This window comes from Ambystoma mexicanum, chromosome 14 (assembly GCF_040938575.1).
Source record: "Ambystoma mexicanum isolate Mex_15411 chromosome 14, UKY_AmexF1_1, whole genome shotgun sequence".
Classification (NCBI taxonomy): Eukaryota; Metazoa; Chordata; class Amphibia; order Caudata; family Ambystomatidae; genus Ambystoma; species Ambystoma mexicanum.
Genome location: NC_090940.1, coordinates 329725924 through 329748285, shown reverse-complemented (window position 1 = coordinate 329748285; position 22362 = coordinate 329725924). Strand labels below are relative to the sequence as shown.

At 46.8% G+C, this 22362-nt stretch overlaps 1 protein-coding gene across 1 annotated transcript in view; it reads right to left on the bottom strand.

The window, feature by feature from the left end:
* Positions 1 to 21487, bottom strand: part of RTRAF (RNA transcription, translation and transport factor) — a 229573-nt gene extending 208086 nt beyond the window's left edge. The window contains exon 1 of the mRNA XM_069637469.1: positions 20916 to 21487. Coding sequence (XP_069493570.1) covers positions 20916 to 20976 — 61 coding nt within the window. The 5' untranslated portion in view covers positions 20977 to 21487. The remainder of the gene's footprint in view (positions 1 to 20915) is intronic.
* Positions 21488 to 22362: the final 875 nt, after the last annotated feature.

Sequence of the window (22362 nt, the reverse complement as noted above, 5' to 3'; positions counted from 1 at the left end):
AGGGACGGTTTGCATGTGAATCCATGCCAGACCCATGCTGGAGAACAACAGTTACAGCTAAGTAACTTGTTCCTTCTCCAGCATGGGGTCTGGCATGGATTCACATGCTCATGAATATAAGAAAACATAGCAGTATACACATGCACAACCACGGAAGGTGGCAACAGGCTCAACATTAACCAATACAACAACTCAACATTAAGCATCTCTTACCTCCTCACCAGGCTCACCTTAAGCGAACAGGTTGCGCAGCACTACTTGGACGACTCTGGACTCCTCCCTGGAGTCCCGATCGACGCAGTAGAATCTTGTGAAGGTGTGCGTCGACCTCCATGTAGCAGCCCTGCAGATGTCCAGCAGGAGCACACCAGACAAGAACGCCATGGTAGCAGCGATCGCTCTGGTCGAATGGGCTCTCGGACAGCTGGGCAGTGGTCGGTTTGCCAAGCGGTGACAGTGCATGATGCAGCCGGAGAGCCATCTGGAAATGGAAGCCTTCGAGAGAGCCTTCCCTTGATTCACAGGTCCAAAGTTCAAACAGCTGTGATGTCTTTTCCTAAAACTCTTTGTGCGGTCCACATAGAACTTCAGCGCTCTAGCCACATCCAGCGAGTGCAAAGTCCTCTCGGCCAGAGACAAAGGCGACGGGAAGAAAACTGGTAACACCAAGGGCTTGTTGAGGTGGAAGTCCGACGGCACCTTGGGCATAAAGGAGGAGTGCGTCCTCAGCACCACCCTTTTGTCGTGAAAAGTCAAGTATGAAGGCTTGCAAGATGGGGCCTGGATCTCTCCCACTGGTCGTGCGGAGGCGATGGCCACAAGGAATGCTGTCTTCCACAACAGGAACTTCAACAGCGCGAATGCATAGGCTCGAATGCCCCCCCCCCCCCCCCATGAGCCTGGTCAGCACGCTCCCACGCCGGGGGAGGGGCCTTCACCGGCGGGAACGATCGGAATAGTCCCTTGATAAATTCCTTCACCAGGCCATGAGACCACAAGGACGCCTGTCCTGTAGTTCTGGTGTATCAGGAAATGGCATTCAGATGTATCTTGATGGAGGCGTGAGCCAGTCTAGCTTTGGCCAGCGACAGTAGGTGCGGCAATACTTGAGGGGCCGTAATCCGTAGGGGGTTAATCTTCTGTGCACGGCACCAGACAGAGAACCTCTTCCACTTATGTCCATAGCATTTGGGAGTTGAGGACGCCCTGGCTTTTGCAAGAACCTCTCTGCAGTCATCCGGGATATCGTATTCTCCAAACTCTAGTGCTGCAGGAGCCAAGCCTGCAAGTTCAGTGACTTTGGGTCGTGATGGAGAATGGGGCCTCCTTCTCTGGAGAGAAGATCCGCGTCCGTCGCCAGCTTGATAGGTGGGGACGCTGACAAGTCCAGAAGGTCCAGGAACCAGATCTGTCTCGGCCACGCCGGTGCGACGAGGATCATCCTGCACCTGGACCTCTTGAGCTGGTTGATGAGACGGAGCAGCAACGGCAACGGAGGGAACGCGTACAGGAACAGGCCGTCCCAAGGGAATGAGAAAGCATCGTCCATGCTCCTCAGTTGTGCGAACCTGCTGGCGAACCTCTGGCACTTGGAGTTCATCGTCGTGGCGAACAGGTCGATCTGGGGTTTGCCCCACCGTTGAAAGAGCCGATCCACCTGGTCCTGGCGTAGTTCCCACGCGTGGCACGAGCGCAGCTCCCTGCTGAGTGAGTCGGCAATGGTGTTTTTTTATTCCTGCCAGGTGGAAGGGAACCAGAAACATCCCCTGGGCGACGCCCCAGTGCCACAGATCCTGGGCCTCCTTGGATAGGGCTGGGGATCTGGTGCCTCCCTGCTTCCGGATGTAGAACATCGTGGTGGTGTTGTTGGTGAAGATCCTCACCACTTTGTCCTTGAGGGACGGAAGGAACAATTTGAGCGCCCAGAACACGGCTCGTAGCTCCAGGATGTTGATGTGAAGAGACCTCTCCTCCGGGAGCCAGAGGCCTCTTGCGTGGAGATCTCCGGTGTATCCTCGTCGAGCGGGATCCTGTCTTCGAAGCTGCCCGCCGCTTGAATCCAGCGGGCGTTGAGGAACTCTTGTAGCGGACGTACCCGAAGTCTGCAAAGGGGCACAAGGTAGATGCATGAGGACATCATCCCGAGGAGGGACTTGATGGACCTCACTCTGGCCACATCCGTGGCTAACAGGCGCTGCACCTTGCCCAAAATGGCCTTCCTCCTTTCTTCCGACGGAGATGCCAGTCGCTGCACTGTATCGACCTTCGCTCCCAGAAACAGTGCCACCTGCTATGGGACCAGATGGGATTTGGGGTAGTTGATGGCGAATCCCAGCTCCGTGAGCAGGCGGACGGTCCTCGCTGTGTGTGTTCGATGGAGAGTTCTATTGACCTTGCACGGATTAGCCAGTCGTCCAGTTAGGGGTAGACGTGGATCCCTTGCAGGTGCAGCCGCGCCGCAACAGGCGCGAGGCACTTGGTGAACACCCTGGGTGCTGATTTTAATCCGAGCGGCAGGACTCTGAATTGGTAGTGACGCCCCTGGACTACGAATCTGAGGAACTTTGTGTCCTTATAGAATGGGGATGTGGAAGTAAGCATCCTCCAGGTCTAGTGACGATAGGAAGTCGCCCTCCTCCAGCTGTCCCAGCACGTGCTGGAGGGTGACCATCCTGAATTTCTGTGCCTTGATGTACCTGTTCAACCGACGCAGGTCCAGGATGGGGCGCCAACCGCCTGTCTTCTTTCTGACGAGGAAGTATCTTGAGTATACTCCGGAGCCTCTTGGGGACGAGCTTGATGGCACCCTTCTTAGCATCGCCCTTCCCTCCAACAGCAGTTGAGGGACGCGATTCTCCTTCCTGGCCACGGGAGGAATGCGAGGACACTTCTTTTGAAATTCCTGCCAGTGTCCGTGGGCCAGGGTGTCCAGCACCCAACGGTCGGTGGAGATGGACTCCCACACGCTGACGAACTTCGTCAGCCGGCCTCCCACCGGGGTGCTTCCGTGGGGGCCCGACACTACGGCCGGTTCAGTCCTGCTTGGAAGAGGCCTTGCCGCCTTGGCCTCCTTGCCGACGGCAGCGAGACCCTCCTCGCTTGCCACAGCCTCTGTAGGCCTCCTGGGACGAGGAGCGGGCCGCCTGGCGGTAAGTAGAAGAGCCGCCGCTGGATCCCTTGGAGGCTCCCTGTCTGCCTCCAGAGTTCCGAAAGGGCCACCATTGCTGAAGGACTCCTAGGGCACGGGCTGTTTCCGTGTCTGTCTTGATGGCCTGGAGGGACTCATGCAACGTCTTTCCAAACAGGTTGTTGCCGTCTAACGGCATGTCCAACGCTCTGGTCTGGACGTCCTGGCGAAAGTCCGTCGCCTTGAGCCATCCTCGTCGTCGGAGACAAACCCCGTTGCCCAGTTACGAAATCCGGTATCGGCAATGTCCGTTGCCACCGTTATGGCATGATCCGACACCACCTCTCCTTCCTGCAGAATATGTAGGGCCTCCGCCCTCTTGTCGTCCGGTAGGAAATCTAGCAGAGGAGCCATCTTGAACCAAAGCTCCCTGTCGTAACGGGCCACAATCGCTAAGGCATTGGCCGCCTTAATCGTCGTCGCCAAGATGACTCGTCGTCCCATGGAGTCCAACTTCTTGCCCTCGCTGTCCGGCGGGAAGTGGAAGCTGCCGCACCCGCTGCTTTCTTCTTGGCCGCTGCCGAGACAGAGTCCGGTGTGGGCTGGGCCTGAGGCACAAGAGGCGGCATCGGGGACCCGGTACTTCTTCTCGTACCTGTCCATCTTGTCGGGTGTCGTGGAAGGGTTCTTGAGGATAGCCAGCCCCTCGTCCCATCGAGCAACGGCACCGCGAGGACCGTCTTTCTCTTGGCCTCTCGTCGTTGGTAAAGAAAACCTTCCTTTTTCTGTTCCTCAGGGCAGAGCTTGAAGAGTTTGGATGCCCTGGCTATCATAGTGTGAAAAGAGCCAATTTTGTCGGGCGGCGAGGCCCGGGTGGGGGGGGTGATGACGGGATGTCCATTGTGTCATCGCCGCCGCCGTCTGTCCCCGTATCCTCCCGAGGGTCCAGCGAGGGGGATGAGGGGTCCAGAGGCCTCGCGGGCACAAAGGGCGGACTCTCCTCCGCATGTTCGGAGGGCTCCCCGACGGGCCTGGTTCTGGATCCTCCGTCGGGGTCCGTGGTAACCTCGTCCTTATCTCAGTACAGAAGGATTGGATCGCCTACAAAATGGCCGCCGAGCTATCCTGGGGCTCGGGTAATGGCTGCGACGGATGGGATGGCTGCTCCACTGGGCCCTCGTCGTCGCTATTTTCGATCACATCAGCGGGAACCGTCCCCTGGGATCGAACCTCTCGTTGAGGCCTATGAACCCCTCGTCGAGGCCTTTCACGGCTTCCACTGGATCCTCCTCGGAGGCTGAATCCGAGTCCATAATGGCCATCGCCCCCCCCTTCTTTTTCCACCGGGGTCTTCACGGGGGTCTTAACGATGGTCTGGAAAGAGGATTCCCTCCGCGGAGGCAGGTAAACTCTGGGCCCGAGGCCACCTCCACTGGCGTAGCCTCCGCCGGCTTTGCCAGGGCCGCTGCGACAACCTCGATAGAGGCCTTTGCCGGGTGGATCAAGGCCCTCACCACCTTAGGTGCGTCCCGGGCCTTCGCTTTGGGGGGGGGGGGGGGGGCATCGCCTCGCTCCCCCTCGGCTCCCTTCGAGATCAACCGGTGCCTCCCCAGAAGCTTACCCAGGTTCTCGGACTTCCTCTTCCCCGAACCAGAGCGCTGGCTCGTGGTTGATCGTGCCGGGGAAGTCGCGCCCTGCCTGGCAGCCGAGGAGCCCGACCTTCGGCGCTCCCGGTGCCCGTGGACTCGCGGTGCTTGGCCTTCTGTTGGGCCCCTGTCGCCGGGGCGCCCTCACAGGACTTAGAAGACTTTCTTCGCCTTCTCACCTGCTGTGCCCTTCTCCAGCCAGGCGGCGAGGCGGGAACGTCGATCTTGCTTGGTCTGGTTCCGACATGTTCTTGCAGAACGCACAGTCCTTCTCCACGTGCGTCTTGCCCTCATGAAGGCAGTAGAGACATCTCGAATGCTCGTCCTCCTTGAAACCATTTTGCAATCCGCATCCTGGGCAGCTCCTGAACAGCCTGGATCCGGGCGTCGAGCTTCCCTTGTCCTGGGCCATGTCCATTGAGGTAGGACACAGATCTTCTGGAATCCTCCAAGAAGCGTAACTCGACGGAAACTTCACCCTTGAGGGGCGTAGAAGAATTCCAAAACGGGTCCCCGTTATCGGAAGTAGAAACGGTGGAGCTTGAGGCTCGATTAACTGAAAAAAAGAGAAATATCTCCTGAAAAGCGTAACACAGTAAAAGCTGAAGAGCTAAAACACGAGGACTCCCAACACTTGAACGTGCGGTAAAAATCTGAGGATGGCTGCCAGGGGAGGGGCTTAGGTAGAGGGCAGTCATTGGCTGGGGGCAGTACGAGCCAGAGATCAGTGATTGGTTACTAATAAGAAAGATCAGAAACGAAACGGATACTGATTTTTTCTTTACTGAGGATTCCAGGCCTGACGACGGGGAATATTCATGAGCATGTGAAATCCATGCCAGACCCCATGCTGGAGAACTTGAGTTTCTGAATATAGAGATTGGAAATTGGCGCGACATCCAGCCACAGAGCTTCTCATTACTCGCAGGGGATTAAACGCAGAATGTACTCTATCAAAAGAAAAAATGCAGCCTAATCGAGCCACTGTACCAACTATCCAAAACAAAAGACAGAGTGTGTCAATGGTTAGACTTTAGAAGGAGTTGGGGTTTGGAACCAATGTTTAATATCTTACCTACATGGTCAGCTTGTGGCTCCAGTTCGATTATAGATTATATTTTCGTAAGTGTTCACGAATCATTGCTTTGCAACAACTATAGAATACCGAGTAATCAGCATAGTGACCATGCCTTACTAAGTCTTGAATTGCCTTGGAACAAGGCCAGTGACACGAGTACATACTTTTCAATGCAAATTGATGTTAGCAATGGTGGAAGGCGAGTAAAGTGGACTCTGGGCAAATTGGCACAATTCAACTGCACTTTTTATACAGGATTTTGCATACCTTTTTATACAGGATTTTGTATACTTTACTCTTGAAATGAAGCTTGTTAGGTACCCTGTGGACTCATTTGCAGAGCATAGCAAAGTATTATCAATGGTAACCTTTGTCCAAGTCATAAAAAATGCAAAAGCTAATCTTAGAAAAGCTATTCAGTGTATAAAAAAAAAAAGAAATGGAACATGGGTGACTCAGAGAAGGTTAAAGATTAAACAGTGTAAACAAACATATAAAAATTGGATTAAAAGTGTTAAAGGTGTAATTGCCCAAAATGATGGCAAGTCCATGATTAGTGCAATGAGGGGATCCAACTCTCGTAGATTTTGGTCACTATTAAATAGTATTCACTATTAAATAGTATTCAAACTTCACAACAACAACTGCAAATGAATTCCAATGACTCTTCAGAATGGTCGGCTTACTTTGGTTCCCTATATAAGAACTCTGATGATGAATGGGTACAAGAGGAAATGAGGAAATTACAGAAGTTGGGTGGTCCCTGGATATATCTATTCTTAACATTAAAAGAACAATTAAAAAAGCCAAATCAACCTCCACCCAACAATATGTCCTTTGCAAACCTTAAAAGCCACGCTGTTATGTGGTCAAAATTACTACATATACCTTTTTGGGACATCTGTGACCAAAAAAAGATACCCGACTCATGGAAAATGTCTTATGTTCCGTTGCTTTTTAAAAAAGGTAATCGGCTATGTCCTAAAAACTATCGGCCAATTACGCTATTGAATGTTGAATCAAAAATCTTCGCTGCCATTGTATTGGAAAAACCATACATGGGTGGATGAGCATTCCATCCTAGATTATAGACAAATAGGTTTTCGTAAATCAATGGGACTGATGCAGGTGGGCTCTTGGTTGCGCAATTACTGAGTTTAGTTAAATCAAAATCTCTGAAACACCTGAATATTGCTCGGATTGGACTTCAGCATTTGACCTCGTAAATAGACCAAAATTGTGGAAAACACTGTCCTCGTTAGGCATTGAAAGAGGGTTGCTGGATGTAATTATTCATCTCTATTGAGAAACAACCATGAAGGTTAGGCTGAACAATAAAGTTATTTTGTCCAACACGATAGCAACTGGCAACGGACTGAAGCAAGGGTGTAGGCTGGCAGCCACCCACTTTAACCTTTATGTTTCGGAAGCAGGCAAGATCCTAAACACAAGTGGCCTTATTGGACCTCAAGTGGCCTTATTGCACCCGAGATAGGAGGGGTTACTATCAGGTGGGTCACCTATGCAGACGGTTTTTTACTGCTGAACTGCACAAAAACAGGTCTACAGAGATAAGATTTTGGTAACTTTATAGGAGGAAAGAAAATTAAAAAAGCAATCCTAGTAAAACCATCATTATCCAATCTGGTAGTAAAAGTGTGACTCCTTTCTTTTCCTCCTGGTACTGCAGTGGTGTGAAAATTAAAAGTCAAACAGTATTACGCTTTCTAGGTTACGTATTTGTTAGTAATTCATGTGTTCTAACGAAAAACAACCCAATACTAAAAGAGAAAGAAGCGCTGAACCATATAAGGGCAAAAGAAAGAAAATTTGGGAAATTTACACTAGCCCCATTTATCGAATTTTACAGCTTAAAAGTCATTCCCAGACTAACTTATAGGATAGAATTCTTTCCAGTAGCAACGATCCCTTTACTGCGGCAATTGGAAGACATGATTTGGCAAAGAATACTATTTTATATCCAAGTGTATTCCTCTAGAGGTGATTTGCTATGAATTGGGCTAATATTCGCATACCAGCATTTTGTAGAACAAAAAACTATCTTTATTAAGGAAATGTATGGTAGCTGAGAGTGACTCATACTATTATATGAAAGAATATTGGAAATTTTCCCCAAAACCTGAAGATTACCTTGTGAAATACCCATCAAGAGAATTTAGAAATCTAACCATGTGTTTTAGATTTAATGTCTTGAATACGAATGAGATTAAAAATGCGTGGAAAGAGCATTAGGGGTAACAATGAATGCAGGTTTTGTAATCAAACTGGAGTGACGGAATCTCTGAAACATCTACCATTAGACTGCCCTAATCTACTGTATAAAAGAATAGATCGTTTTTTGAAGTTTGTAAATGACGCATCAGATTTCGACAGTGATAAACTTTGGTATGAAATGCTTCACGGTACATCTTTAGCATTAAAATTGAAAGTGAAAGTGAATGTATTTTTACAAAAAGTATGCTCCCTCACATGAATCCTGCAAGGAGCTCCATATCTAAAAGACTTAATGGAATAAAGTGCGTATGAAACAGGGTAACTTAAATAAAATGGAAGATTGTTTGTTTTGCGCACCAGACCCGTAGGTAAAAGGGCGCAGCAGAATGAAAATGCAAGGCTTACATGGTTACAAACACAAGTTACAAAATTAGCATAAATAAGAATTTACAGATGGTCAAAGTATACACATATATACAACAGTATCAAAATATACAGAGGGGAAGACCCTTTACTGATGCAGGAGAGGAGCCAAGCAGTGTGCAAGGGTGTACACAGACACAAATCACCTTCATGTATCATTCAGGGCTCTAGGTTGGGCCCTAGTAGCAGACATAGTCTTGCAGGTCCCAGCTAGGGGTCTGTAGCGGTGATATGTTTTATAACATTTTTTCTGAAATGACAGTAGTGTTGGGCAGCTCTCAGGTCTTGAGGCAGTGAGTTCCAACATTTGGTGGCCTTTACAGGGAAGCTATTACCACCAATGGTTGTAAGTTTGAATTTGGGTATGGAAAGACAATTAGCATTGCCCGTTCTAGTAGGTCTATGTGAGGTTCTTCTCTGAAGTTTGGCAATCAGATACGTGGGTGCCATATTGCTGAGGGCTTTGTGTGTAAGAGATAGCAGCTTCAGCTGTATTTTGTCATCTGTGGATAACCATTAATGGTGTCGTCTAAGGGGGGAAATGTGGGTTCTTTTATTTATGCCTAAGGATGCTCTCAAGGCATTATTTTGTAGAATTTGGAGCTTATGAATAGTAGTTTTATTCACACTGTAGAGAGCATCGCAGTAGTCGATTCTGGAAAGTATTAAGGCTCTGGCCAGGATCAAGCAACTCTCGTCGGAGAGGAATGACTTTCCCGCTCTAAGAAGCTTACACGCGTAGGCTGTGGAGGAGGTCAGTGATTTGATCTGCTTATCGAAAGACAATGTAGAGTCTAGGTAGAAGCCGAGGGTCTTTACCTCTTTGGAGACTTTAATGGTATTCCCATCAATGTTGAAGGAGGAGTAATCCTGCCCTAGTTTTTTGATATTAGCTTGTGAACCCAGAATTATCAACTCAGTCTTATCATCGTTCAAGCAAAGGTCGTGGGTGGCCATCCATGCTTGGATGATAAGATATACTTTGTTCACCAACCCCGTGTCTTTGCAGTGATCCCCAGAAAGCGGGAGGAGAATCTGGGCATCATCTGCGTAGTTGGTGTAGGTGACACCCATATTGTCCAGATCATCAAACAAGGGTTTGGTGAAGATGTTATAGAGAGTTGGTGAGACGCAGGATCCTTGAGGGACCCCACAGAGAATGAGGGTAGGGTCAGCCGCTGCCAAGGGAGAGAAGACTCATTGTTCTCTCGCTAAGGAAGGACCTAATCCATTTAATAGCTTCCGGGGAGAAGTGGGCAGCAGAGTCAAGGTGTTGGCAGAGGACATTGTGATTGACCAGATCAAACACGGCTGACAGATCAAGAAGGAGCAGAAGTACCAATTTCCCTTTGTCCCTCAGCTCGTCAATTTGGGTCTTAAAATCAATAAAGGCTGTTTCTGTTCCGTGTAGCGGGCGGAAGCCAGATTGTCTATTACCAAGGAGTTTAAACTGTCAAGGTGTTTTTGAATTTGCATGTATGTGGCTTTATCTAGAATTTTAAGTAAGAATGGGACCGTGGTGATGGGTCTGTAGATGGTAGGCATAAGTGGGTCTAAGGTTTGTTTCTTGAGGAGCGGTAGCACCCAAGATTGTTTGAGGTTAGCAGGGATGGTGCCTGTGTCAAAAAAGGAGTTGATCAGTTTGGTGATGAATGGGGATAGGTCTCTGGCAGCATCTTTTATTTGGCTGGGCAGATGTCACCTTTGCAATTAGATGGTTTCAGTGACAGGATAATTTTTTCAACTTCCAGGGTAGACATTTTGGAGAAATTGAACGTGTTAATATGGGCCTGTGGTGGGACATTTGTTACAGGACTATTCAATGGGTACTGTAAGTCCAGCATTTCTTTTTTTGTTGAATTTTATTTTGCAGGGTGACAATTTTAGTGGCTAGTGCTTGTTGGATGTCTGAGCACCAAGATTTGTCCTTGGTACAAATGTCAGGTTCTGCTATAGGGGACTCGAATTCTTTGAGTATGGAGAACAGTTCTTTCATATTGGAGTTAGAATTGGCAATACGCTCATCGTACGATTTACATTTGGCCTGGCAGATTTCCTGCTTTTAGAGTGAGGACAGTGAGGATAATTTGGTCTTATTCTCGCTAGAAGGGCAGAGTGTCCAATTAGTTTTGCTTTTCCTTTTTAGTGTGCAAAGGTCTTTAAGTTGAGGCGTAAAACCAATTATTTATGTGGGCCATAGGTTGCTAGGCCTGAGTTTGAGGGGGGCAATTCTGTCCACGGTGGAGAGCATGATATTGTTGAATTCTTGGACTAGGGTACTATGGTCAAGATTTTCTGACAGAGTCGAGGGTGGGAAGGATAGCAGGGATAATTTTCTCTAGTGTTATACTTTTTTTATTTCTAGTTAGGCAGGGTGGCGCTGCTGGGGGCACCTGTGGGATGAATCTTGTAGCTGATAAGTCGAAGGACACCAGTGAGTAGTCTGTCCAGGAGAGTGGTAGGATGGAGGAGATGGTGGCTGTGCAATTGCAATCAGCTATCCAATACAGTATTCTTCCTTTTTGATGGGTAGGTTTAGTAACTTTTTGGGAGAGACCTAATGCCTTAATTGTTGTGGCTATAACTGTGGCATGTTTCTCGGTTTGGCCCATAAAGCCATGGTTGAGGTCCCCTAATAGGAGTATTTGCAGGGATGGTTTGAGGTTGTTGGTGAGTAGATTTAAAAGGTCCCAAGTGGACCAGGCGGTCTATATATTAGGTGAATGGTCAAAGTTTGAGAATTATTTATTTGGTATTTGACCGAGAGGGCTTCACACGATTGTAACAGATGGGCAGGGGCTAGTCGTAGGCCTAGAGATGATGGCGATGCCACCTCCTCGGGTACTGTCACAGTCTTGTCTAGCTATGGTGTAGCTATCGGGAGTCGCTAGCATGAGAGCAGGTCCTGCTGCGCTATGGAGCCATGTTTCTGTAATGGCTAGAAAATCAAGCTTACCCTCTGTAATTAGATCGGCAATGTCGATGGCATGTGTGACAAGCGACCTTGCGTTGAGAAGGGCCCCCTTAAGGGGGTGGGTCACGGTAGATGCCTTGACCAGGGTAGAATTGTCAGCATTATTAGCATGCGTCTTACACTTGTGGTTATTGTTCTGGATATTTGTGTCCCATGTAGATAGTGGCGGAGACAATTTAATGTTAAAGTTAGTTTTGTGCTTGGGAGCAATCTTCTTAGTGGTTCATATATTTTAGGGAGTCTAGGCCGGAGGCGTACATTTCTCTTGTTAGTATCACAAGGTAAAGAGGCATAGGGTGCTATGGTGCAAGCCCTTTTATGGGGAGATTGACTCATGGTGTTAAGGTTTGTTGGTATAGGTGGGCTAGAATTTGAGAGTGGTGCTAGTAGGTAACTGATAGGCATCAAGGTACATAACAGTAGTACTAAGGTTACCATTTTCATGTAGCACTAAGAGAGAGTGAAGGCTAATGCCAGAGGCACTGGGATAGAAGTGTGATTTTTGGCTGGACAGTCCCCTGAAGGTAGATTCTGCTTGGCTAGGATGCAATACCGAGTAGACGCAGATCGACAAGGTTAGAATACTTAACTAAACATGATCAGTTATCACAGTATTCCTACGGTTAGGCTAATTAGACTTGGCTAAAATGCACGGAGTAGGTGCAGAATCGGCTGAGGCTTAATGAGCATTAGTTTAGGGAAATTCAAATGCATAAACAAGGCACACCTAGATTCAGAATCAAGGTGTGGTTGCCCACCAAGATGCAGGGTACACAGGTAGATCTGGAGTTAGGCACTGTTGCGAGCGCTAAGTGGCATTCAGGTCCAACACAGTGATTAGTGTGCATGACTGGTGCAGGTGTGGTAATGGAGGGAGCTGATGCAGGTGGCTAGATATATTAAGAGTTCAGAGGGAGTAGGTTTAGACAGGCATAGGTTACTCTCAGTCTCGTGGGGCACGAACAGGGGGTATGGCCCTGGGCTCGGGACAGTCTCACGACATTTGTTGGCCTTGCCCTCAGGGCCTTTCCAGGAAGGGCCGGCTCTGCCTGCCGGCTGCCGATTGGCCTCTGCACGAGCATCAGGACCCTATCAGCAACAGGCATCACTGTAGTGGAGGGACTGAGCAAGGTGAACAGTGTAGAATACACGGGCGGCCATCTTGGAAATGGTAAACACCTCGTGTGTAGTAATGGTGGCAGGGTTCTGATGGCATTTACATCAGGGTAGCACAGCTCATGTGCAACACGAATGGCATAAAATAAAGGCAGTTTCTTTGCAAATACTTCCCCAGCTACCGCGCATGCAGCGCTAAGAATAGCCACCTAGAATAATGCTATATTTAAATATGCCAGTTTACCACCATACCTTTGCATGGAGATCACTTCAATCGGCGGATGACATGACCAACTGCTCCTGCAGAGGTTCGGCTGGCCAGCTCCTGCTCCGATGATCCCGGTGTAAGGTGCGGTTTACGGTTATACGTTAGACGTATTTAGTTATACTGTGGGAGGGATCAACATTGCAATGGCATAGGGCTCCAGCCATAACATTATGTATATGTATAGAAATTGGTTATGAGATGCAAACCCCTTCCTTTGCTACAGAGGTATTGGCACAGCTCGCTCTAATGTAAATAGTATGTTATAGACTCGATTAGCTAGAAACTATGTGTTACGATGATAAATTGCTTCATTGAAATTTTTACTGCTGTTTATGCTATACATTTTGTATAGGTTTGTATAAACCAAAACAAATAAACATTTTAAAAAAGTAAGAGATCTGCTCCGTCAGGAACTAGAACAGATATGCCACACAAAATATCATTCATCCATTCTAAACAATATGGAATTACCTACTTCTGTCACTCTGTGTATGAATGTAAAATAAATATATTTATACACAAAAGAAGAGAAGGTACACAACCTTTAGTCTGATAAATTGCCCATCCGTCTGCCAGAAGATGATTAGTAATGACCCATACCCATTAGTCCTGAAAAAATGGAATTTGTGTGCAAAACCTTTCATAGATTTGATCATTTTAATTATCATATTCAAATTCAATAAAACATTGTTAAAACAACTTGTTTTAAAAACACACAATATACCCCAAGATTTTGACCCACATTGTGGGTATAAAACCAACCTAATGGGATAAATTACACCAGAATTAACAACATATAAAATTCACGGACACATGACAATTACAATCCACTATGCATTTAAACAAAGTGTCAATTAACAACAACCATATCCCATCATGTTTCAGTTCTTTGTTGCTTATCAATGCTAGAACTTTCTTCAGGGGAGAAAAACTTTTTACATCAGTTTTCACCACCATGTAATCCTGAGTAGGGGGTAGGCGATCCAAAATAGGGCCACCTCTAAATGTGATTTTAAGTAGTGCTAATGTCAACGTCCAACCAAATAGCATAAAACTTTTTGAATCAAGTTTATTTAGTAAATGGGTACTCCAGTAACCCTCCTGGTTCCAAGATCTCCACTATGAATAAACACAGGTTTCCAATGTTAACTATGAATGATTTCCAATCTTCACTGTAGGATTGACTCCAACACTTCAAACAAAGCTTGTATTCTAAAGGAGTGTTTCCACGCTATCTCGTATCTTAGCGTACACGGGACCCGGCTCTCCTGTTGATCGCGATCTTGGAACCAGGAATTGTATATGTATCCGTGAATTGGCATTCTTTGATAACACACTTTTTGCACCAGTGCACTCCCTTTATAATTTAAGAAAATAGTTCATATTAACAAGTTTTGACTTAAAATATTGACACAGGACCCCCTTGTGTATGTTGAATATCAGAAGGACAGATGAAATAACTAATCTGACAGTACGAGAATTGATCTACAAGGCTGCTGTTGACATAAGATAACGGACCTCATTGGCAGGGTTGATATACATTTTGGAAGTCGGTGCATCAAAGCAGGTTTGGTATTCTTTCAATGGGGCAGTGTCAGCCAACCATACCAAGACTGTACTGCAGAGAAGTATTAGTATACTATAAGTGTAAGTGTGACAGTGTTGCCCATAATGGCACTTCTCATCAGGCCAATATACTTTTAACAGGAATGCACCAGTGTTCCTTTGCAGGGAAGCAACAAGGAAACTCAGAAGGATTTGTTAATGCTTCATATGGGGGGGGGAGAAGAGGCCAACTTTAAAAAATATGTGGGTGGGCCAAATGCATTTGTGGGTGAGGCCTTGCAGTTCATCCCCAAGAAACGTTGGGGGGGGGGGGGATCTATTGTCAAGCTATCAACAAATGGTGCAATGTAGAGCACATCAAGAAGCTCGACATTGCAGTAAAGATGATCGGATTTAAGGTGTGCATGATTAGGTTTGTCCTCTGTGTGATGTCCTTTGATCTCCGGTGGTGAAGGAGATCAGGACAAGAGGTGAGGACCCGCTCGGGCCTTCAGTAATAGCGCAGCACAGAAAACACAAGACTACTTTGTACGGTACATAAACACAGACTGACGCCAATGGCGTAGTTCCGGTGATTCCTTTATTTCCCCGGTCCCGCCCCCAGCACGTGACCTCATTCTCCCGCGATACAGGTGATATCACACTCTGCTAGTGCATGCCCAGCTGCACTGTACCATAATTTCATGTAAGCAAAGTAGCAGTGTGGTTGTGCAACTGCAGCCTATTGTCTCATACTAATGAAGTGGAAGGCATAAATGCTGGAGAAAGTGTTTTTTCATTGATTGGAGGTCTGCTGGGTAAGTGTAGTGGCCCTCAATGAACACAGGACACTTGATTGAAGTAAAGGTGTTTATTGAGACACCTTGATGTAACAGGGTAGGAAAGGATTTGTCCAGTGCTTGGGGGTAGTCACAGTTAAGTCATGTTCCGTGCAGTTGACTTCACTGCACAAGAAATATGCTGAGTAGTATTTACATTACCTGCCTGCTAGAGCTCCCACATGGGTTTCCTCAGTCATGTTATTACGCTCTGCAGTGGTAGGGATCATCTGGAGGAACAGACTTCAGTAGGGGGGCTGATTCCCTCTTTTAGGAGGAGCGCTGAGGCCCAACCATCCTTCTGGTGCCTCGCTGCGATGCTGCCTAGTTTCCGGCTCCTTCTGCGGGTAATCTCGCTGTGCCGAGATCTCACTGATAGGTCCTTGCAGTAAGGTATAATAACATGCCTGTCTGTGCTCCACATGACGACCTCTGTGATATCCCCCTCGAGTCCAGGAGCTGCTGTGACCCAGATGTAACCATCCTTATCCACGTTGTTTTCGCCAGATGCCGCCATTCAAAGATGGCCGCCCGCCTCTTCTAGCCTCTGACTCCCCTTGGCCGAGGGCACGCGAGCTGCATCTCGCACATTACTAGCTGCCTAATTCCATTTCCCAGCGAGCCCACGACCGGCAGGCGCAAGCCAGATGCAGCACGAAAGCGTGCACTAAGGCAGCCTACCTGTCAGTGCCTGCTCACTTGCCAGGAACTCTGCCCGTGAGCCATTCCACCGGCACCCTAAGGTACTGTACAACTGTTTCCTGACCGCCTGTAATGTCGAGCCTCTTCACTTTGCTTTGCACACTCCATACACCGCTGAATCCAAAACGTGCGCGCGATAGCGCCTAGAGTACATATGCATGGGCTATCCTAATCCCACTCACATTTGTCTACTCTGCCCGCATACGCACGGATAGTTCCACGCAGCTATAGTCATCTGCCCGAGCCACAGACTATCCTCCACATGATGCTGGGCTCTCTACTTCGCTTTGCCAGCTAATGCTCAGCACCTCCGGCCACCACCAGAGCCTGTTCCTTGCCCTTGTTTGATCTGTACTTGTTTATGAGCATATCTACTCTGCTATAGACCTTGTGTTAAATCGTATCTAGATGTCAGTATGCATGCATACCCTCACTGCACTTCCACAAGCTAAATGTACTGAATGCTAGCTTACTGCACCACTAGTCACTCTCCAGTCACTAGTGTTTTAGGCATCCTGTGCGAAAATCGAACTTAGATGCCAGAATGTTTGAACATCCTCATTGTATTTCTACAATTTAAATGCATTGAATATTAGCTTACTGTACTCCCTAGTCACTAGTGTCTTAGCCCTTTTTTGTGTTCTCCAGTCATTAGTGTTCTAGGCCCCTTGCGCTAAAATGGATTTTAGATGCCAGCATGTTTGAACATCCTCACTGTATTTCTACAACTTAATGCATAAAATATTAGCTTACTGAACTCTCTAGTCAATAGTGTCCTAGGCATCAGCGTTTAAGACATAATACTGTATGTATCTGCGACCCAAACCAAATACCTAAACGCCAGCACACAGGATGCTCCTGGCATAGACAGAAATGTCCCCCATCTGCCTTATCAAAGTCACCTTGACCCTAATACTCATCACCGATATATTTAGTATAATGGCCCTTACTATCAAAACTAGCCCGGCCAAGGATAGAAACCTGAGACTCAGGTCCAGACTGTCCAGCATCTATGAACCTGTAAGCAACCATCCGAATAATGCCAATAAACGCTCCAAGACCCAGCCAAAAAACCTGTCTCGATTGGTCAAGCAACCCACATATACTGGCGCTCAAATCTCTACTAAAACTCGCACAACTCTAGACACCATACCACCCAAAACTTGTCAAACAACAAAACACAATAACTCTATGACGCTAATAGGATCCCTTATTAACGCAAGATCAGTGGTGGCCCACGCCACAGAAATTGCTGACATTCTAAACAATGACAACTTGGACCTACTGGCCATAACGGAAACTTGGCTTCACGAGGCTGCAGGACCAACACTAATGCTAGCAGTGCCTGATAACTACCAAATTCTCAAAGCTGACAGGCCAAATGCCAGAGGCGGTGGTCTAGCCATTATCTTCAAATCCACCCATCCCATCAGACTTGCCACGTCAGCCTCCTACGCATCCTGTGAAACACACTCAGCCAAAATGCCCCTTTCTAATAATCGCACACTCTCAATCCATTTGATATATTGACCTCCTGGGCCACTAGGCACCTTTGAAGACGATCTAACTAGCCTTATGGCCAACACCACCAAAGACCACTCCCAAACCCTATTGTTGGGAGACTTTAACCTCGGCTTTAATGAAACTGACAATAAACATGCAGAATCAGTTGCAGCCTTGATCAATGACCACGGGCTTAATCAAAAAGTCCTCTCCCCTACCCACGTCAAAGGAAGGACTCTCGACTGGGTATCCGAACTGAATTGCAATATCAGCATTACAGATATCGTTCCACAAACATGGACTGATCATTATCTAATAACTTTCTCCGCCACACTACATCTCCGGAGCCCCAAAATCAACAATATGGTTCCCCCTCTCCCGACTAGAAGCAAGAAGGATATGATTGCTGAAAATATTATCCCTCTCCTCCTCCCAGCCATATCTGGATTGGAAAGTAACAACCCTGACGCCTTAGTAAATACTTTCAATGGCGCTATGATCAAAGCACTAGACGCAACTGCCCCAAACAATCTGCGCAAAGCTACTTAAATGCCTGGTTCACACCCCACCTGAAATCTCTAAGATTTCAAAAAAGAAAGCTCCAATCTAGCTGGCGCCACTCACCCACTAAAAACAACAAAAATAACCTAACTGAATTCGCCAAATCTTACAAAAAATAAATAATCAAAACTAAGAAGAACACCTTCAATGACAGGATCGCAAAAGCTAAATACTAAAGAGTTATTCGCCATCCTCTGTGAACTGGAATCCCCCATTCAACCTATAGACAATGTCCCTAAAAAAAAAAGCTTGGTGCACAAACATACAAAATGCCCACTCTAACAAAATGTCTACGCTTCAAGGCAAAATTGCAACAACAAAAAAAGGCCACACTGTCACCTTCCGACCAACAAATCAACCTCAGAAGTATAAGTCCACTGCACCCTTCAGATTCAAGACCATCTCCATAATCGACACAGAAAAAATAATACTGTCCCTCAAACCGTCAAACTGCAAGGGCGACTCCTGCCCAGCATAAATAATAAAGGACGGAGCTAGGGACCTAGCTCCCCTTCATTACCAAGCTTATAAACTCCTCCTTTAAATCTAACACGGTATCCACCAACCTCAAAGAATCTTAGGTCCTCCCACTACTGAAAAAACAAACTTTGGACCCCACTATCCCCACCAACTATAGACCCATCACCACTGTGCCATTTCTTCTTAAAATCATAGAGCTGCCTACATACAAATCCAGGACTACCTGAAAACTAACCACCTGGTTGGCTCACGGCAATCTGGCTTCCGCCCACTTCACGGTACGGAAACAGCGCTATTAGACCTCAAGACACAAATTGAGGAACTAAAGGATAATACAAAAACAGCCTTACTCCTCCTACTGGATTTGTCGGCAGCTTTCGATTTGGTGGAACATGCAGTCCTGTGCAACCACCTCGAATCTGCCGCCAACTTCACCGGAGATGCCATAGCTTGGGTCCAATCCTTCTTAGCCAAACGTACTATGCGAGTCTTCTCCACCTCCGACTCTGCTGACCCTATCAAAATAACCTGTGGTGTCCCACAAGGATCCTGTGTCTCCCCCACCATGTACAACATCTTCACTAAGCCTTTGTTTGACAAGTTGGACAGACTGGGCGTCACCTACACAAACTACGCAGACAACACCCAGATCCTCATGCCCCTTTCGGGCGACTACGAGACAGACTCAGACTTGGTGAACAAGATATAGACCCTCATTCAGGCATGGATGGCCTCACATGGCCTCTGCGTGAATGACGATAAAACAGAGATACTAATCCTAGGATCTGAAGCTAATATCCAAAAACTCAGCCCAAACTACACATCCTTCAACATTGATAACAACCCTATCAAGGTGCTGCCTGTGGTTAAAACCCTTGTATTCTATCTGGACTCCTCCCTCACTCTCAAGAAGCAGGTCAACTCCCTCGCTTCCTCCACCACTTACACCTGCAAACTCATCAGTGCATCCAGACCGTACCTCTCCAGTGCTAGCTGCATTACTCTAGCTAATGCTCTCTTATGTCCAGGTTAGCGTATTGCAATGGCCTGTACTCAGGAGCCAACAAATACATCACAAACTTCAAAGACTGCAGAACAATGCCCTGAGAGCAGCACTAAACATCCCTCATAGAGAGCACATCACCAAATTCAGGAAAGAGGTTAATTGGATAAAAATAACGGACAGAATCCTACTCAAAACAACGTCCCTCACCTCTAAATGTCTGAACAACCTAGCCCCCCCCCCCCTTACCTTATGGAAAAAATCATGAGGAAAACTTCCAGGCGACCCACAAGATCTGCTAACACCTTTAAACTAGAGACCCCTAGGTTAAAGTGCTCAACCGTGGGAGGAACTAGTTTTCCTGTCAAAGCTGCTTACTGCTGGAACATGTTACCACTCGACCTCATAGCTGAACAACCGTACCCTAAATTCAGACACAAGTTAATTAATTGGCTGCGGGCCAATGATACATAATTTGATCAACACCCTACCTTCTCCCAACTCGAGACCATATCTTGTGCGCCTTGTACTTCTCCATACTAAGATAGCCGAGCATGCATCCCCACCTATCTAGCCCATATATGATACCTAGACTTATAGCTTGACCTATAAACCTGAAACCTGATTATATACGTACCTGTTAGACAGCCTTGCTAGTGTGCCTTGGATTTCTCTAAGTTATGCCTTGTACATATATTTGTATATATTCTTGCATATATTTTTTTGCCCATGTACTCTTTATATTTTCATGCCAAATATTGTAATAAGCTTAAGATTTCTTGTATACTGTTGCGCCCAGCTACCCAAGGGTTTAGTGCGCATTACCAAATAAACAAACAAACAAAAGCACCCACCTGAAAATGATTCTACCACCCACCTTTCCACTAGCACCAAAACAACATAGGTTTGACACAATTAAACATTCAGTGCCCAAAGACCTGTCTACACAAAACTCCCTAAACACCACAATAACGCAGTAAACCCACAACCACATGAACTATTTACATTGGCAATCGGAACCGCACATTAACCAATGCTCTCTGCACTCCTTTAAATATCTAAAACGTACATAACACAAACACAAAGATCCCTATATTTTCAGCTCTACACAAAACACCACATCAGCCCTGTCCTGTTCCTTTATTAGCAAGCCCCCCCCCCCCCCCCCCTCCCATCTCCCTCAATAGTAGATGTCAGAGATGCACTGATACCCAGGCGTAAAGAGCCTTTCTAGTAAGGAAGGCTACGAGTTCAAAAAGCGCCATCTGCAGCGGTGAGCTGCGGGACCCAGGTCAATGCGGTCGAGAAAAACAATGCCAAAATCTGCAGTTTTAGGGCGCAATCAACGCCCTTCCACACCTCTCCCTCCTTCCTCCTACTCCTGTCACCGCCAGGTATTCCCCATTCAACCTCACCTTTGCAGTTGAAACCCGAGGGGTTGTGATAATCCAAAGCTTGAAGTTTTCGCCGAAACATGTCTTTACGTAAATCACTGCTGCACCGAAAATACACCCGCAAATATCAAACGGGCCTTATTCTTCGCTTTCGTACAAACACGCTGGCGGCCCGGCCTGTGAGGCTACACAGAAAGGGACCTTGGTACACAGGGCCACGAAAGTACCAGGCTTCTTGATAACACGGCGGCCATTTTACAGAGGGGTCCAATCAAGTTTACTATAGAGAAAGCGCCACAAAACTTGATTCTGTCAGTATTTGAAGACATATAATCATTTAAAAGATCATCCGGCATAGAAATATAACCCATTAAAAATTAAAAAGTAGTATTGCATAGAGCTCTATAAAATTAGGATTTGAATAAGTCACATTCGAAAATCTTTCCCCTTGAACATCTCTGATTAATCACTGCACATAACGCTGGAATTCGGTCTTAAATACGAGTAAATGGAGTAACTCGGTCGTCACGTTTAACTTAGCGTGCGGGTGCTTGCTGGGGCATACGGTACAACATCCGCTTTTTATGTTTACTCACATAGCCCACAGAGCTTCACAAATCAAACCAATCGCCACGTATTGTTTCCTCCAATCAGTATTTGCGTTACACTGCAAAGGCTCTCTCATTCACTCTGTTTTGTCAACAGCTTTTTAGAGACTAGAAGACCACCATTCAAATAGAAGCCGTGTTATCTATGGACGCCATGCTGGTGGTAAAACACAACCTTGGAATCCGTCTTTAGAATAATAACCAACAGCATTTGGAACCACAAATGGCCCTCCTCAGGAGTTGTAGCACTAGGGATGGGACATGCCACTTCTATTTCGTTTATTGCGTTATTTGAGTACATTAGAATGTTTTACTGCTCTGCCAAAAGATGTAGGATTTTTCAAGTTTGAAAAATAATAATTCCCATAACAATGACATCACAGGAAAATACAAAACATACAAACAGTACAACATGAAAAGATGTTGAAATGTTAAAAATGTATAATACTGAATGCTAACACCAAATTGTCGGCAGATGCTGTGTGTTGGTGTTACACTCTGCCACTTGCTTTCACTGCTGATTCACCCATAGCTCTCAACTCTCACGCTTTTGGCGGGTGTCACCCGCCTTGTAAAGGGCGGAATTACTTGCCAAGACTCCTGCACGCCCATTCATTCCCATGGGCGTCTCACCCGCCAAAAACAAAATCGGGTGATTTCACCCGCCTTTGCAGCACAAATGGTTGAGAGCTATGGTTTGTTGCCCGGGATTCGGGCACTGAAAGCAAGTATGCGGGACACAGAGAGTGTAATGCAGGACGTCCGTTTATTTCTCTGGTACAACCAGTAATGGCGCTAACGGCGCCTTCCCCCACAATCCCCCAACTCCCTCCTCCAAACATGACATCCTTGCCCTTTGT